This window comes from Epinephelus fuscoguttatus, linkage group LG12 (genome assembly GCF_011397635.1).
Source record: "Epinephelus fuscoguttatus linkage group LG12, E.fuscoguttatus.final_Chr_v1".
Taxonomy (NCBI): Eukaryota; Metazoa; Chordata; class Actinopteri; order Perciformes; family Serranidae; genus Epinephelus; species Epinephelus fuscoguttatus.
Genome location: NC_064763.1, coordinates 15,550,481 through 15,568,073, shown reverse-complemented (window position 1 = coordinate 15,568,073; position 17,593 = coordinate 15,550,481). Strand labels below are relative to the sequence as shown.

General features: G+C 40.6%; 1 protein-coding gene and 1 long non-coding RNA gene across 2 annotated transcripts in view; one reads left to right on the top strand and one right to left on the bottom strand.

Moving 5' to 3' along the window:
* LOC125897831 (uncharacterized) overlaps positions 1–15,214 on the top strand; it is a 23,855-nt gene extending 8,641 nt beyond the window's left edge. The window contains exons 2-3 of the long non-coding RNA XR_007450526.1: positions 9,954–10,057; positions 15,078–15,214. This is a non-coding gene — a long non-coding RNA (uncharacterized LOC125897831). The remainder of the gene's footprint in view (positions 1–9,953; positions 10,058–15,077) is intronic.
* Positions 1,379–17,593, bottom strand: foxred1 (FAD-dependent oxidoreductase domain containing 1). The gene is made up of 11 exons (XM_049591261.1): positions 15,659–17,593; positions 15,011–15,231; positions 11,702–11,812; positions 11,488–11,606; positions 11,230–11,324; positions 9,937–10,038; positions 8,239–8,315; positions 5,863–6,023; positions 4,790–4,919; positions 4,597–4,701; positions 1,379–3,694 (listed from the first exon to the last, which is right to left on the bottom strand). The coding sequence occupies exons 1-11, from the start codon at positions 15,816–15,818 to the stop codon at positions 3,440–3,442; spliced, it is 1,536 nt and encodes a 511-aa protein (XP_049447218.1). The 5' UTR covers positions 15,819–17,593; the 3' UTR covers positions 1,379–3,439.

Sequence of the window (17,593 nt, the reverse complement as noted above, 5' to 3'; positions counted from 1 at the left end):
TAAGCAAGAATAAGATTTAGCATATCCAATACATTATATGTCAAGTAGAGTATGCAGAAAGTACCAAGATGTTCGCCTGCATCCGCTTGCATTTTGCAGTATGCAAGCCAGCATGGTTTTCTGGCTATTCTGACCCACAATACGTCCCATCGACTGAGTCGCAAACAGATGACAGCTCACTGACAGCTGTTAAAAGCTGCAGTGACTGATGTCAGTAGTAATAATATGAATAGATTCAACTATGAGAATAACAATGGAAGAGAAGGGCATATGTTTTTTTTTGTTTGTTTTTTTTTTGAGTATTTTTTCCAGCAATTTGCCTTTATTAGATAGGACAGATCAAGGGGAGAAAGAGGGGGGACAACATGCAGCAAAGGGCCGCAGGCTGGAATCCGCCACTGCGGCAAGGACAAAGCCTTTGTACATGGGGTGTCCGCTCCACCAGGTGAGCCAGTGGGCACCCCAGAGAAATGCATACGTAATTTTATGGTTGTGATTGTTAGAATCAATAATGTATGCAGCAACTTAACTTATGCAAATTAAAATTCAAAGCTACAGACACTGCAAAGTAACAACAGCAGTAACCTCCGTCTCTGGGGAGCTCAACAAATGGCGTTGTGTTTTATCTCCAAGGCAACAGATAGATGAGCAAGAGGGTCGAAGTTCAGGATGAAATGTTATGAAGCCAGTCAAGTTGCACTTACAGTTAACATCCATGTCTGTGAATACATGGATGCTTCACACACATCAATTCAGTATCTCACCAAATGTCTCCATTTCTGTACTTTTGATGTTGAATAATGGCCAGAACAGTGTTTTTATAGAACATCATGATGTCACAGTAATGTAGACCTTTTGGATATAAAATGTCACCGCTTCATCATCATATCCAATTAGACATTTTGTGTGAAGTTTTGTCAAAATTAGCAAATTAATTCTTGGGTCATGGCCAAAATGTATGTTTTGGGAGGTCACAGTGACCTTTGACCAACTAAAATCCAATCAGCCCCTCCCTTAAAGTGGACATTTGTGGCAAATTTGAGGAAATTCCATCAAGACCTTTTCAAGAAATCATGAGAATGGAGACAGATGCCAAGTCACAGTGACCTTGACCTTTAATCTTTGAGCACCAAAATCTAATCACTTTAGTTCAGTAGAAAGAAAATAGTTCCTTTGTGAAATTACTTACAAAGTCACTCAACATTTTTCAGTGCAACAAATTCAGAGGTTTTTAAATTTGTAGTTCTCAGCAGGGAATTCAAATGTATTAAGTCCTTTCTTAACTTTCTTAGCTTCTGTTTTTATTAGTACTGCCATGTGGTTAAAATAAACTGAATCTGGTCTCAGATGGAGACATGCAATGATGACACGACTCGTGCACTGTTATACAAAAATGTTGATCATTTATAAAATGTTGTTGCATTGATTTATACAAAACATTGAAATTACGGTACAGATTCGAGTAAATCACGGTACAATAACGAATACATGATCAATGAATTTAAATATAAAAGGGATCCAATGTGATTCTGCAACACTGTACACACACACTCACAGTATACATGATGTATAAGTAACTCAGTTGGAGAAGCTGCTGATGTTTCTATTAAAATGAATAGACTAAAGCTGTGCTGCACAACGCCATCACACACCCAGATTCAACAGAAATCTGAAAGGCAGATGTGAGGACTTTGGTATTTTCTATATTGTACACGGGGTGTGTGAGCAGTTGATTGACCTCCCTCCCTCCATCCATTCTTGAGTCAACGTTTCCCCTTCAGCAAACAGTTTCAGTCTTTTCTCAAAGTTTCCTCCTACTGAAGTTTCTTCCTCATTGGATTCATTGTAACAATGACACCACATCCCCACATCTCAGTGTCAATATCACCGGCCCCTTTGGTGCTGCCTTTGGTTGTTCCGCCTCGCCGTTCTGTACAAAAGGTACGATCACGGAATTGCAGGACAGAGTTGTTGCACCTTGAGGTGTGGTTTAGACCTCTGCACTGACTCATAGCCTACAGCATAGCCTGACGTGCACCTTCCCAGAAATGTGACTACACGTTGCGATGATGCAGACTGTGTGTTTATTATAAGCTGAAAACCATTTTGTTAATTATTTCACAGATACGAAATAATAAACTGTGAAGACAATAAAGCCCCCATAAAAGAAAATTTTAAGTCTTGTGTGTGATTTATCCTGGCTTCATATGAGTGAAGGAAAAGTCTGCTAGCTGCTTGGCTAATTTATACAATGGGAAAATGTCATTGGCTTATGCTAATTATGTTAGCATGTTGTATATGCGGGGAAAACGTGTCTAGCATAGGACATTTGTTTTACCTTGTGACTTTGAAAGAAGACGAATTTGTGCTTTTGTTTAATGCTGTCGTTATCAAGCCATGTTTTAGGTGTTAGCTAAATCAATTAAGCTTAAATGCGCTTCACAGAAACACAACAGAGCAGCATAGAAATCCCAACTCTCGTTTTAAAGGTGTAATTGCAGAGCGATGCAGACACACAACTGCACAAATAAGTACCAGAATGAATGAATCGGTTGGTTCTTGTCATTGTAGGTGTTCTAATATTTCTACATGTTACTGTGTATCTTTAGTGTTTTTTATTGTGTTGTTTTTTGGCAGTAACTTTTTCTGACGCTGCTGGCTTGGCCAGTTCTCCCTTGAAAAAGAGATTGCTGATCACAACGGGTCGTACCTAGTTAAAAACATAAAAACATAAAAAATAAAATTAAAAAGTATAAATGCTCACAATGATGTAGGCCGCTTGTTTAGACTACGGGGTACAGTCTGCTTAGAGCCTTTGTACAACTATAAATCAGCTTTTAAGCCGGCTGCAGAGGTAGTTACAGTGCCAAATTAACGTCTGTGTATAAAGTGTGAGCCTGCAGGACGGGATGGATGTGACATATAGACATAATATGTGTGCGACCTACTGCCAGGAGATTTAAAAAGCATCTGGCAGCAGGTAGCAGTTAGCAGCTAGCAGTGTCCGAATATGTCCACAAATTGGGAAAACAATGAGTTCTGGCAGCTCTTTACCCTTCAGCAGAGGATGAGATGAACTGTTGTGTAACAGGGATGGTAAATGATTGTTATTGCCATGTCTGCCATTGTTATTGTTTTGATAGCACCGCTGACATGTATGTTACGTCACACTAGATGCCCACGCTGTTGCATTACATGTCATGCCTTCATGTCTCTTTTGCTTCCAGATCACTGGCATGCTCTCTAAAATCACACACTGGGGCAGCATGATGACAGCACTGTTTGTCTCTGTATACAAAAGCAAAGGTGCCGTTTTGGAATCTCTGAGTAAAAATGCGACTGATAGAAATAATGTTCACATTTAGTAAAAAAACAAGACTGAAGTTGTTATAGTAATTTGTCAGCAGCATGAAGGGTATGAGTCCTGGTCCCATTTCCTCTATACAATGTTCCTCTCTAACATGGGCTCCTGGGCCAGAATGCGTCTGAAGCCGAAGCTGCTCAAGTCCAGTGTTTTAAAGTTTCCATCCAGGATCAGTTCTGCCACAGATCGACCCACCGCGGGGGAGTGCTGCAGGCCGTGGCCGCTAAACCCGGTGACAAAGTACATGTTGTTGATAAGTGGGTGCATGCCGATGATGCCGTTCTGGTCGAAGGTGTTGTAGTCGTAGTAACCTGCCCACGCACTCGTCACCTGAGGGAACAAGAAAGAAAATGGCTCAGGCTACATTAATACACCAATACGTCTGATTTTTTTAACACCTAAACAACACAGGAACCACTGGATATTTTCTTGTTTGTCCCATTTGTCTGCCATTAGACCCTTCATTCAGCTCCCCCCTGCTCTCTGTGATCATCTGTACTAGTTTTAAAAAAGCTGAATTTGCGACACAGTTGTTCTCATTCCCTACCTACGTACAAATTTAAGGTACTTTTTACTTCACTACATTTATCTGACAGCTTTACTTACTTAGTGAAATGGGGTGAGGGAGAGAGCGGGAGGGTGACAATCAGCAAATGGCCGCAAGCCGGAGTCGAGCCTGCAACCGCTGCAGCGAAGCATCGCCTCTGTACATGGGGTGCCGGCACTATCCACTACGCTACCGACACCCCCAGCTTTAGTTACTTAACAAATTAAGATTTTTGCACACAAAACATGAAAATGTACAGGCGAGATGATAAGTTGATTAAATGACAAAGGGCAACTATTTTGATCATTTAGGGATTTTTCATGTACAAATATTTCATTGTTCCAGATTCTCAATGTGAAGATTTGCCAAATTGGTTGGATGTAACAAATATTGTGGAGGTGTCACTTTGGGCTCTGGGTAATTGTGATGGCCTTTCTCAGTATTTTCACTAGTTTTTACGAACACAACAGTAAATTGATTGATGGAGAAAATAACCAGCAGATTAATCAAAAATGAAATGAGCCTTTTCCCTCTGTACTGTATAGACAGCACAGTTTTATGAAAAGACCACCTTTGTAGAAGTCTTTAAGTCTTTAAATCTTTGACAGCATTTTAAACACTTGTTTTGACAAAGCTGGAAAAAAAAGGATGCAGTTTTTATTATGTCAGCGTATCCCAACCCTACCTTCAGCTTCTCGAAGGCTGGAACACGAGAGGCCAAACTGGGCCAAACCTTGTCTTCAAAGAACTGATGGTCCACCTCCAGGTTACTGGTATCTGGCTCCTCTGCCTGAGGAAGAAACAACACCTTCTATTAAACTTTTCCAAGTTTTATTTATAAAAATAGTCAAGGAAAACAGCTTTGAACTTTAACAAACCTCCTCTGGCGATGCCCCAGCAATGTAGTTTCCTCCTAAACCCTCTCTCCTGAAGTAAACTCCAGAATAATCAATCAGGAAGGGAGTGTCCAGACCTGGACCGTCAGGACAGTGGACCACATACACATACCTAGAAAAGAATTTAAGTTGTACAGCAAGTTATTATCTTGAGGTTCTCACAGTCCCGTGTAAACTGTACTTTCTTGTCATTACAGCACTGATGAGGTTTTTACTGCCAACATTCAGTTAATTTAATTCTTGTAGTTGGAAGTTTTAGGCACGGTCAAAATGTAAGTGCTTTCTGCTCCTGTCTGAGTGAAAAAGCTTCTACAAAAGCATTTGAATCGGCCCGAGAGCTCCTGAGGCAGCATGAAGAAGGGTTTAGTGAAGGTTTAACAGAGGAGCTGAAGTAAGGACACATTTTTAGTCATTTTTATACCTGACTCAATATATTCAATATAATATCTACCGCTTGTACTTGGTTCCAACAAACAAACAAACATATATATACACATCTATTATATCTAAAAAGCATGTTATTTTTTATGTAAAAAGTGCACAAAGGTCCAAAATTTAACAATTAAAAGAATATACGTTTCATTAGTTTGGATCCCCGTTAGCTTCATCAGAATCTTCCTCACACATTGAATCACACTAAAACCCTTAACATCGGCTCAAAACTTTTAAAACCAGACAAAATGTAAGACACAAATGATGACAGAAATATACAAACAAATTTATTATTAAAACATATTAATTAAAACCCTACAAAGTACGGAATGGTTACGCTGCAGCCTGTTTCGCTGCAGTGCTCTCGCTCAGTACTGGACCAATTTCAAAAAAAATTTTTTGGTTGAGGGTGAGCAGTGAAAGTTTCACAGCTCAGTTTAACCCTTTAAGTTTAAAAGGGCTACAACTTTTACAAAGTTCATCAGATTTGGCAGTGAACCCCCCTCAAATTAAAGCAGAGTTGGCACTATAAAGTTAGTTAGTTTTCCAGTGGAGTCAGAATACTAATGAACTGTCAGTCCCTTTTTAAGAGGGAAAAAATGCCCCTTAAGTCAATGACTGACCTTTTGCGAGGCTCAACAGGCAGTGGGATTCCAGCAATGGAGTCTTTTGGACCGAAGCCGATTCCCAGCATCTCTGCCAGTTTAGCAGAAAAGGCTCCAGCTGCATTCACCACAATGGCACATTCCACCGGCTGGTACTCCAGACTGTTGGGCATCTGCACCTGCTCAACACCAGACAATTATATAATCGCTTACAACATTATATTAGTATTAACACTACCATTCATTATATTAGTATTAACAAACAAACAAACATATATATATATACACGTCTATTATATCTAAAAAGCATGTTATTTTTTATGTAAAAAGTGCACAAAGGTCCAAAATTTAACAATTACAACATTATATTAGTATTAACACTACTATTCCCCCCCCCTTGGAACTGCACTGAGTTTAAAGACATGCTTTTTCAAGATAAAAGCGGCAGCACCCTCATGTCAAAGTTCAAAGGAAATTGGAGGCAGTTTAAGAATCTGCAAAACTCAGAGAGCCATATTTTGGGGTTCTAAAGACCTTTTTAATGCTTTTCAGATTTTTTTAATTTACCAGAACACATAAATAAAGCTATTGCAATGTCCAAAGGAGGACAAAGGTATTTTATCCGTATTTTATTTGAAAATACAAACAGCAAGTTCACTCAATGTAAGGGCTCTTGAACTTTTTACCTTTGCACCTAAAATCTCATCTCATGAATACATAATTAACAACCATAAAATCTACATTAACCTACAATCAAAAACTGAGTAAGCGCTCATTTAATTAATCAAAATTAAAGGAATTTTAGTAAATCATCTTACATGTCACAAAGCAGGTACTAGAGAGAGCAAAATCCTCTAAAGCCAAGATAGCAGCTACATTAATTAAAGTTAGTTGTCTTGTTTTTATACATAAACTTTTATTTATATTGGTAATACAGCTCTTCCATTAAAAAAGTGTGACCCAAAGTGTGTTGCAGGTCTATAACTGATGTTAACAAATCTTTAAAAGCATAAAAAAGAACATTCTAAGCATGGATGCTTAATTATATTTTAAAATGGGGGAGGAAACGTGAAAGATACATAATTAGTGGAGGATCTGTAGGAGCAACCCCCCAAAAAATGTAATTTAAAACAAATTTCCTGCATTTCTTCACCACCTGCACCAGTCAAGATTAGTTAGATTGGGGGTGTAGAGAACAGCATAATAATTGAGTGGAGCCTGCATGAGGAAATTAGAGAATAATCTGGACTTTACCATAATGGCCCCCAACTGAAAGGGCCCAAACAGTTATAGATCTAATATGTTTAGATATGAAAAATACTGAATTATGTTACTATTCCAACTCATTGTACCAAAAAATAACTTGAAAAAGACCCCTAAAGTTCCCTTAAAAAAGCAACTGTATACTTGTATACCTGTTAAACATTGTACTGCTACATTTATCTGACAGATAAATGTCACTGGTGATGTTACAGACTCAGATTTTACTCACAATATGATGCAATATTATTTATTAAACTACTCCAGCATTATATAAGAATTAAAAGCCCCACCTTGAACAAACATCAGGTAAATTTAAATACATTGTCCTGATAATAGGCCTACATCTCCTGACTGCAGGACTCAGACTTTAAATTTTGCTGTGTGTTATTAAAAGTGATACTTTTGGGTAGTTTGTGTAAATGAACTACGGTAAACTTCCCTCCATTTAACCAGTGCCAAGATGTCCCACCTTGCCCCCAGGCGTTTCGCTGTCTCTTGGGCTGCTGTTCAAACCACAGACTGCACTTAAGCATTTTCATACTGCTCGCCACCCACGCCGCCACCACAGAAACAGAGTATAGAAGCAGATTAAGAGACAGACCTGCCTCTCAAACTCTGACCGAAATATGTTCTTTTCTTATTAGGCCTACTTGTTTTTGTCAGTTGCCGATAAAATTATTATTGATATGGGCTGCTTAAACGAAATCACCTGACTGCGAGGACTGAATAACGATTGTTTTTTTAAGAGGAAAAAAAGTGGAGTAGCAAAACCTTAACTTTGCTCCTCCTAATGAAATAATGCGGATGTGTTTGCTCCACTTGCTCCATTGCTCAGGCACCTATGGTGACCTGTCAGACAAGTTTTGGCATAGTGTGGCTTCTCTTTTGTTTATTTTGGTTCAGACAAGTAGACAGGCTGTGCTTTTAAAGAACAACCTGTGAAGCAAATTCAATGTGTTGCTCAACCAACTCTTTTATATATCAATCTAAGAAGGCATGGAGAAAAAAGACGATCCTGACATGTTGGTGATCATATTAAATTAAATTTAAATTATATTGTTAACTAAACATAAAAAACGTGCTCTATGATACTGGATTATACTGTCATGAGAACACCATGGTCCTACTTACTTTGACAGATCTTATCCTCCTGATATCCATCTGATCACCATCACCGCTCATCATCCTGCTTGTTGTGTATTTAAAATCTGTGAAAGAGATAGAAACATTAACACCAGCCAGCAGACGGCCTCTGCTTTAAGTAGATCAATAAACTCATTCTGCATTCACACAGGCATAATGAAAATCACCACAGGGGACAGGGGTGTAAACTACATATGTCCTTTTCTATGCATGTTTTACGTAAAAACTTTGAACATAATTCAAATGAGATGATCTATGCTGGTTGATGTGACAAGGTGGCGCTGCTGATGGCTGCAAGGGTGTGTTGTTGCGCTCAGTTTTGTCTTATGTTTGTTAATTTGTCCTCACATTTACTGAGCTATATTTTAGTTACAGTAATTAGTAGCTAGTTACTACAATGGACAGGCAAAGGGTAGAGTCATATAGCTCTGGGTATCCAGCAACTGACTGTATACTTGTTGTCGTGATCACCACAGACGCCCCGCCTCTCAAATCATCCAATCGCACAATTGGGGAAAAAAGCAGAGATGAGGTGGGGTGCTCGTCTGCCCTGAGTTGAAGTTTTTTCAACTCAAGAAGTTGAAGCGCTCTGGCAAATACACCAGGCACATAGAGCACAGAAACGCCAGGCAACACAAAAACTGGGCCCTAAATCGGTCAGCTATATACATGTGTGAGGGTGCTTTCACACCTGCGGTTTGTTTGGGCAGGTGTGAACACAGCAATCACACCCGGGTGCACACCAAAGAGACTGAGACCTTCTTGAAGAGGTGGTCTCGGCCCCGTTACAAACGAACTCTGGTGCGGTTCGTTTGTGGTGAGAACGTGTTCTGACGTGGATCTGAACCAACTGCAGTCACATGACACATTGTTTGGGTTAAACATGAGCATGTTACAGTCCTGGAGGATTATTAATGTGCACCTCCTCCTGTACTGCCTTAATATGCACATTTAGCACATCCAATGCATCAAAACATTGTTTTCTAGTTGGAGCCGCGCCTCGTTTTCAAACTGTATGGTTTGACTAAAATGAACAATGACAGCAATATAGTCCACGATGAGCAGCGCTAAAATCAACCTGCGTAGTTGTCCCTCCATTGTGACATTAGAAAGTGTCACATTTATCTTGCAAGTGTACTCTTCTTCAACATTTGGTTTACTTCCTGGATTTTTCCCACATGGAAATTCTGACCAATCAAGAGCAGCTTTCTCACACAAGGCATTTGATCTGGTCCGCTTGTAAATGATGCCGTGAGAACACGAACCAACTCTAGGTAATTTTACAACTTCAACAAAATTAGTCCCTGATTCAGACCAAAGGAGACAACTCTAGGTCTGACAGCACCTTAAACTACATTTTACTCTTCAGCTTTCTGATTTTACACAAAACTCAATCTGACGTGAACACAGAATCAGAGTCCTTAAAAAGTCAGTGTGCAACAGCTTAGTTAAAATACAACGTGTTGTACCACAGATGACCGGTCCAACTGCATTTTGTGGCTTCTTGTGTCAAAAAAACTTCTTGATTAACGTGTGAGTTAACTATGTGTCCATTACATAACAGTGATACTGACCAACAGGAGGAATGTAGAGCTCAAGAGTGAAGTGTTCTTATAGTAAGGTCCATGGACATGATAATCAGGTTAAATCAGGGTGTTTTTATATTAAGAGGCCGTAATAACGAACCTGTGACCTCTCCACAGCACGGAATGACTCCCATCGAGATGGCCTTCCTCCTGAAGGCGTTCAGCAGAGTCCAGGGGTCAAACCAGCCCTCGTTCTCCAACCCTGGGAGTCAGGACAAAAGGTGACTTAAGTTAACTCTGTTAAAAAAAAGGGTTGATACACTCAGACGTTTCTGACTTATTGGAGTCAAACTTGGCATGAATACACAAAAAATGTGAAGTGTAAATAAGTATCTACAATGGGGCATGCATGTAAGATTAATGCTGAACATAATACTTGAATTTTACAAACGTCTGATACAATTAAAATTATGAGAGAAAAATACAAAATAAAATAAAAATAAAACAAAATAAAAATAATTCAAATAATAATGTAATTAAATAATTAATGGAATAATTAAAAATAATAAAGAATAAAATAATTTAAAAAATATATGAATATGAGAAAAAAAAATACACTTAATTAGCTGAGGTGGATGACACCGAGGACCAGGTTTATTAAGGTTTTTAAAGGAATAGTGCACCCAAAACTTAAAATTCAGCCATTATCTACTCACCCATATTCCGAGGGAGGTTCAGGTGAAGTTTTAGAGTCCTCACATCCCTTGTGGAGATCCAAGGGGAGAGGGGGTAGCAACACAACTTACACACTTGCGGCACCCCAGATTCAAACGTCCAAAAACACATAATTGAAACAACAGAATATCTCCATACTGCTTGTCCGTAGTTTGGAAAAACGTCATTTGAACTCTGTTTTTAGCCTCATTGTAGCCTGTAGCTCTAACTGCCTCTCTGTGCACCTTGCTCACGTGCGCGCGCTTGAGCACACGACCAGCAAAAGCATGTGAACACACGTGGACGTTTGAATTTGGGGCGCTGTAAGCCTCCGTTGTGTTGCTACATCCACAAGGGATGTGAGCACTCTAAAACTTCACCTGAGTCTCCCTCGGCATATGGGTGAGTAGATAATGGCTGAATTTTAAGTTTTGGGTGCACTATCCCTTTAAGGCTTTTCCCCCCCCAGATTTGACCCTTTCTACCCCAAACTTTTATTTTCTTATTTGTTTATTTTGTAATATTTATTCACATTTTAGTAAGAGTTTGCAAGGTGTATAAATTCATTTAAGAAAGGACCCCACAAATAGTTAGGGGACACAGGAAGGGCTGAATGGTCGGAAGACCAGAAAGGTGCTACACAAGTGTGGCTCCATTGCCAATATCACGTTCTGTTTACCTTGTGCTCATACACCCATATCAGTAATTCAATATTAACCTGTGTATTATCCACACTCACCATATGAAGCCAGCGCCACACTGTCTGTGTTTATCCACGGAAATTTCTCCTTTAGTTGTGTCGGAGACAGAAGTGAAACTTTGGCTCCTGCCGACCTACAACCACAGAGTGAGATCATTTATTGATGAATAACTGGATCCCTAAAGGCTCAGAGCTACAAGTCAAAACTGAGTGTCTGTTTATACGTTCACACAGGAGGGAAGTGATGTTTATCTTTCTGATATCGCACAGTTGCATTGAATGAAAGAGGGCCGACACCTCTGGGTGCTGTAGTTCTCCTCCATGATGTGAGCCACCTCCTCACTGGCCAGGAAGAGGTATCCTGAGTGGTTAAACTGGAGGTCCACGGGGTCTTCTTTCAACACGCCGAGGTGTTCCTGAGACAACACAGATAAATCATTTCTCAGTCACATTTAATGATTTAAAGGCTCTTCGTTCAGAGGCTGCACACAGGCTGCACACAAACACCTACATTGATGTTCCTCATGAAAGCTGCGGAGGCCAGGGAGAGGTGGATGTTCTCAGGCAAGGAGAACTGCTGTCGGATCCCCCCTGCAGACAGCACGGTGGAGGCCTGGGAGTACTGGGGAGAACAGCACGTAGGAGACAGGAGTTAATGCATAATTATGTAGAGTCTTGCTGTATGTAAAGCTGATAATGCAGCCGATATTCTGGCCTACAGACGCCTATGAACAGCAAATCTGCTATTCCACCTTAAATAGATCGATTTTCTTCTTTATAATTGTGGTATTAAAACCCTCATTCTTTCCAAAATGAGGGTTCCAAACACCATTTTCTCAAGCAGTTTCCTCCAAAGTGTTTACCCTCATTTCTCTCATCTAGTAACAGCTGCAAGTGTTGATTGCAAAGTCAATGATTTCTGTTTCCCGTCTGCTCTTTAAATCCTGAATCTTGTCGTGTGATGAGTGTTGGCCTGTTAGACTTTCTGGAATACGGTGGAACGTTGAGCCCGTCTGTGCTGGATGTAATCAATCGTCTGCTATCTACATTCATCTGTTCACAGTTTTGGTTGGAGAGATTTAATACAATTTAATTTTAGTATCCGTAAAACCTTCTGCAGTCACCCCCACACCTGTTGTACCAAATCATATCAGAGACTTAAAGGGCTTTCCAGTTCCTCCTGGGGGACCCAAAGGTGTTCCCAGGCCAGATGAGATATATAATCCCTCCAGTGTGTTCTGGGTCTGCCCTGGGGCCTCCTACTAGTGGGACGTGCCCGGAACACCTCTAACAGGAGGTGCCCAGGAGGACCCTGATCAGATGCCCGAACCACCTAAACTGACCCCTTTCGACACAAAGGAGCAGCGGCTCTACTCCGAGCTCCCTCCAGATATCCGTCCTCCTCATCTATCTCTAAGGCTGAGCCCAGACACCCCACAGAGGAAACTCATTTTGGCTTCTTGTATCAGTGATCTCATTCTTTTGGTCACTACCCAGAGCTCATGACCACAGGTGAGGGTTGGGGCGTAGATGGACCAGTAAATCCAAAGATTTGCCTTCCAGCTCAGCTCCCTCTTCACCATGACGGACTGGTGCAGCACCTGCATCACTGCAGAAGCCGCACCAAACCGCTGATCCATCTCACGCTCCGTTCTACCCTCACTCGTGAACAAGACCCCGAGATACTTGAACTCCCTCAGTCGGTAAAAGACTACGCATTTAACAAATTGAGATGTCCATCAAGATGGCGGGTGTCAATCAATTTCCGGGTCAAGTAATTGAGGACAGAGGATCGAGAAGTCGAGGAGGGATATTGGGATGAACCCTGGATCTATTGCTTTTGACTTGAGGTGTTGTCTTACAACTTGAGTTTAACTGATTTAGGTTTGATACAATATGTTAAAAATTACAGTAGAATTTGTTTTAGATTTGGATGATTTGTTTCTCTTTGATTAACTACAAGATGATGCCAAGATGTGCAGAGCAAAGCAAAGAATATATTACAGGTGACACAGATGATGGTGTGATTATTGAATTATTCTATAGGATGCTTTGCATGATGTTAGAGCATGTACACTGAACAAAAATATAAACGCAACACTTTTGTTTTTGCTCCCATTTTTCATGAGCTGAACTCAAAGATCTAAAACATTTTCTATACACACAAAAGACCATTTCCCTCAAATATTGTTCACAAATCTGTCTAAATCTGTGTTAGTGAGCACTTCTCCTTTGCTGAGATAATCCATCCCACCTCACAGGTGTGGCATATCACGATGCTGATTAGACAGCATGATTATTGCACAGGTGTGCCTTAGGCTGGCCACAATAAAAGGCCACTCTAAAATGTTCAGTTTTATCACACAGCACAATGCCACAGATGTCGCAAGTTTTGAGGGAGCGTGCAATTGGCATGCTGACTGCAGGAATGTCCACCAGAGCTGTTGCCCGTGAATTGAATGTTCATTTCTCTACCATAAGGCGTCTCCAAAGGCATTTCAGACAATTTGGCAGTACATCCAACTGGCCTCACAACCGCAGACCACGTGTAACCACACCAGCCCAGGACCTCCACATCCAGCATGTTCACCTCCAAGGTCGTCTGAGACCAGCCACCTGGACAGCTGCTGCAACAATCGGTTTGCGTAACCAAAGAATTTCTGCACAAACTGTCAGAAACCGTCTCAGGGAAGCTCATCTGCATGCTCGTCGTCCTCATTGGGGTCTCAACCTGACTGCAGTTCATCGTCGTAACCGACTTGAGTGTGCAAATGCTCACATTTGATGGCGCCTGGCATGTTGGAGAGGTGTTCTCTTCACAGATGAATCCCTGTTTTCACTGTTCAGGGCAGATGGCAGACAGCGTGTGTAGCGTCGTGTGGGTGAGCGGTTTGCTGATGTCAACGTTGTGGATCAAGTCGCCCATGGTGGCGGTGGGGTTATGGTATGGGCAGGCGTATGTTATGGACAACAAACACAGGTGCATTTTATTGATGGCATTTTGAATGCACAGAGATACCGTGACGAGATCCTGAGGCCCATTGTTGTGCCATTCATCCACGACCATCACCTCATGTTGCAGCATGATAATGCATGACCCCATGTTGCAAGGATCTGTACACAATTCCTGGAAGCTGAAAACATCCCAGTTCTTGCATGGCCAGCATACTCACCGGACATGTCACCCATTGAGCATGTTTGGGATGCTCTGGATCAGCGTATACGACAGCATGTTCCAGTTCCTGCCAATATCCAGCAACTTCGCACAGCCATTGAAGAGGAGTGGACCAACATTCCACAGGCCACAATCAACAATCTGATCAACTCTATGCGAAGGAGATGTGTTGCACTGCGTGAGGGAAATGGTGGTCACAACAGATACTGACTGGTTTTCTGACCCCCCCAGACACCCCCAATAAAGCAAAACTGCCCATTTCAGAGTGGCCTTTTATTGTGGCCAGCCTAAGGCACACCTGTACAATATTCATGCTGTCTAATCAGCATCTTGATATGCCACACCTGTGAGGTGGGATGGATTATCTTGGCAAAGGAGAAGTGCTCGCTAACACAGATTTAGACAGATTTGTGAACAATATTTGAGGGAAATGGTCTTTTGTGTATAAAGAAAACGTTTTAGATCTTTGAGTTCAGCTCATGAAAAATGGGAGCAAAAACAAAAGTGTTGCGTTTATATTTTTGTCCAGTGTATATAAAGTGTTTTTTCACCCATTAGACCCGTTTGGTCCCTGGTGAAGGCTTTGATTCAGCAACATGCATGAAAAAATTTACACAAACAGAATTTCCAACACTGGGGTCTCACCGTTGGGTCCCTCTCCACCACAACCACTTTGACCCCTCCTCGCACCCTCTCCTTCTGCTTGAGCCAGTAGGCGACGGACCAGCCCATCACACCGCCTCCTACGATCACTACGTCGGCCCTCTCCGGCGGAAGGTCCGGGTTGATCTGCAGGGGAGACCAGCTGCTGCCGGGCAGCGCGTCTGACGCCTTCTTCCTCATAGCTGCCAGCTGGGCCTCCAGGTCTGACCCACGAAAACACACATTTTATTCTACTTAATCATCATTCTGCAGATGTTAACTTGCACCTTAAAACTTAATACATTTTCTGAAACTGTAACTGCCCCTCTACAATTCGGCATATATATATTTAGTACCATCTTGAAACATACTAAGAGTAGTAGCTTTAAATGTGCTGTCATGGTAGTGTAAGGAGCAGTGGGAGCAACTGTTAAAAGGTACATTCTGACAAAAATAGGTGATTTTTGGAAGATTACAAGCAAGCCGAATTGTAGAGAGACATCTCACACTTCAACATAGTTTATAATGTGATCTACAAATTGCATATATTTGTGATTTAACAAATTATTATGTAATTTGAGGATTTTTTTCAATGTGGGTTTGGCTAAGTTAGCTTGTTAATTCTCGGTCACTTCCTCTGCTGTCTCTCACCTTTGAAGAAGTCATTCCGGAGAGGTGTGCCCGTACTCAGGCTTTGACATAACGATAAATGTCCATACAGCCATGTGTACCGCTGGGTCCCCGGTCTGGAGCCAAGTAATAATCCATGAGCCGTCCGCACCTTCACATGCAGCCTGCGCCACGTTGACATCGCTGCGAGCTAACTAGCTAGTTAGTTTGTTAGCTAGTCGGCTAACTGGACTGAAGGATACAACGTGCACAACAAAATAGAAATGTGAACAAACTTGCATGTCTTCTCATGGAATGTGTGCAGTCAAATATGTAATCTGACAGCGAGGTCAACTAAAAGTTAAATTAAACAAAACGAGGCAGAGTAACACCGGAAAGAGTAGGTGTTGTCCTTCAAAATAAAAGCACACAGTTAGAGATGGCCAGAGATGGGACCAAGTCGTTGTTTTGCAAGTCAAATCCCAAGTCCTAAACTTTGAGTTTCTTCACCCAAATAATGAGCTCTACACCAAATGTAATGTCATTTTAATAACATATATTTTAAATGTTCAAAATCATGAGTGCTTTTTAATATTTGTACAAATTTATGTGAAATTTTTGACCTGTGCGGGTTGCTTAACACAATTTGTTTTTTGTTGTCCACCTACAGTTTTTGTACGCAAACAAAATTATTATTGGTACAATGTTTTTCCAACTGCTGCTCACTAGTAATGTTAGGTCTTCATGATTCTTGGCTGCAACTTGATTTGGTGCCAATGGATTGGTTCAAAGTGAATTAATTGTCGACTTGCTGGGAATCAATAGCGTTCAGTGTTAGCTGACTCAGGAAATGAAGAGAAATAAATGGAGACCTGACACTTTTTAACTAACAGAGTATTTTCAAGTCAATGTACAATGACAATAAAGGAACCTTGAAGTGTAAAGGCTCAAGTTCAAGTGAAGCTATGAATCATTGGTTTTAAAGTCCAAGTCGAGTTGCAAGTCTTTTATTTTATTAAGTTAACTCAGTGAGCACCAACCGGGATTTCAGTGTTGGTGTCTGGTTGAAAAGTGGTTGGTATTCGGTCTGAACGTCTAAGACCTCTTTTAACCCTCTTTTCAACCAGCTAATATCGGTTTCAACATCAACACGTCACAAAACCAAATTTATTTAATTCTGGCAAGCATTTTCCATTGAAAAAACGACTACGGTCACTAGTAAAAACACGTTCAGAACCGATTTCAAAAGTGAATGGTTTTTCACAGACTGTTGCAAGACATTTATTGAATGTTCACATTTAGAGCGTATTTCACCAGGATAAGGCTCCATAATGACAATAAGGTATTGTTTGCATGTTTGTAGAGGATGAAAAATCTCATTATTGCAAATAGAGTGAAATTTGGTCTAAATGTGACTAGTCGGTGAAAAAACTGCACACGCACACCTCTGAATATGGCTCCCCAATACCATCACTTCTAGGAACAGGTTCACACCCGGTTTGTGCCAGTATGTGCTCTTTATTTATTTATTAACACAACGAAGCACAAACTGGGGCAAGTATGAATTGACTCTTTAATGGTCTGTCTGCTATATGATATTTTTAGGGATAACTAACAATTATTTCAGTCCAGTTACATCACTTTGTTGGCTGATTTTTATTGATCAATAGATCAATTTGTCCTACCAGTAGTCCAAATCTAAAAAAAATATTACGGTTAAAATGATGTAAAACAGAAAAAGCAGCAAACTCTCATGCTGAAGAAGTTTGAACTAGTGATTCTGATTTCTGCTTGAAAAAAATGACTGAATAGCTGAATTGCAGATTATTTTCTATCGATCAGCTGAATCAAGTGTAATATTTTTGTGGTTGATTTTTGTATTTATTTATTTTTTCACTTAGTTTATTTAAATAACAAAGACAATTCCTGAGTATTTCAAATACAGTGTGGAACTCTTAAAATGACACTAAAACATAC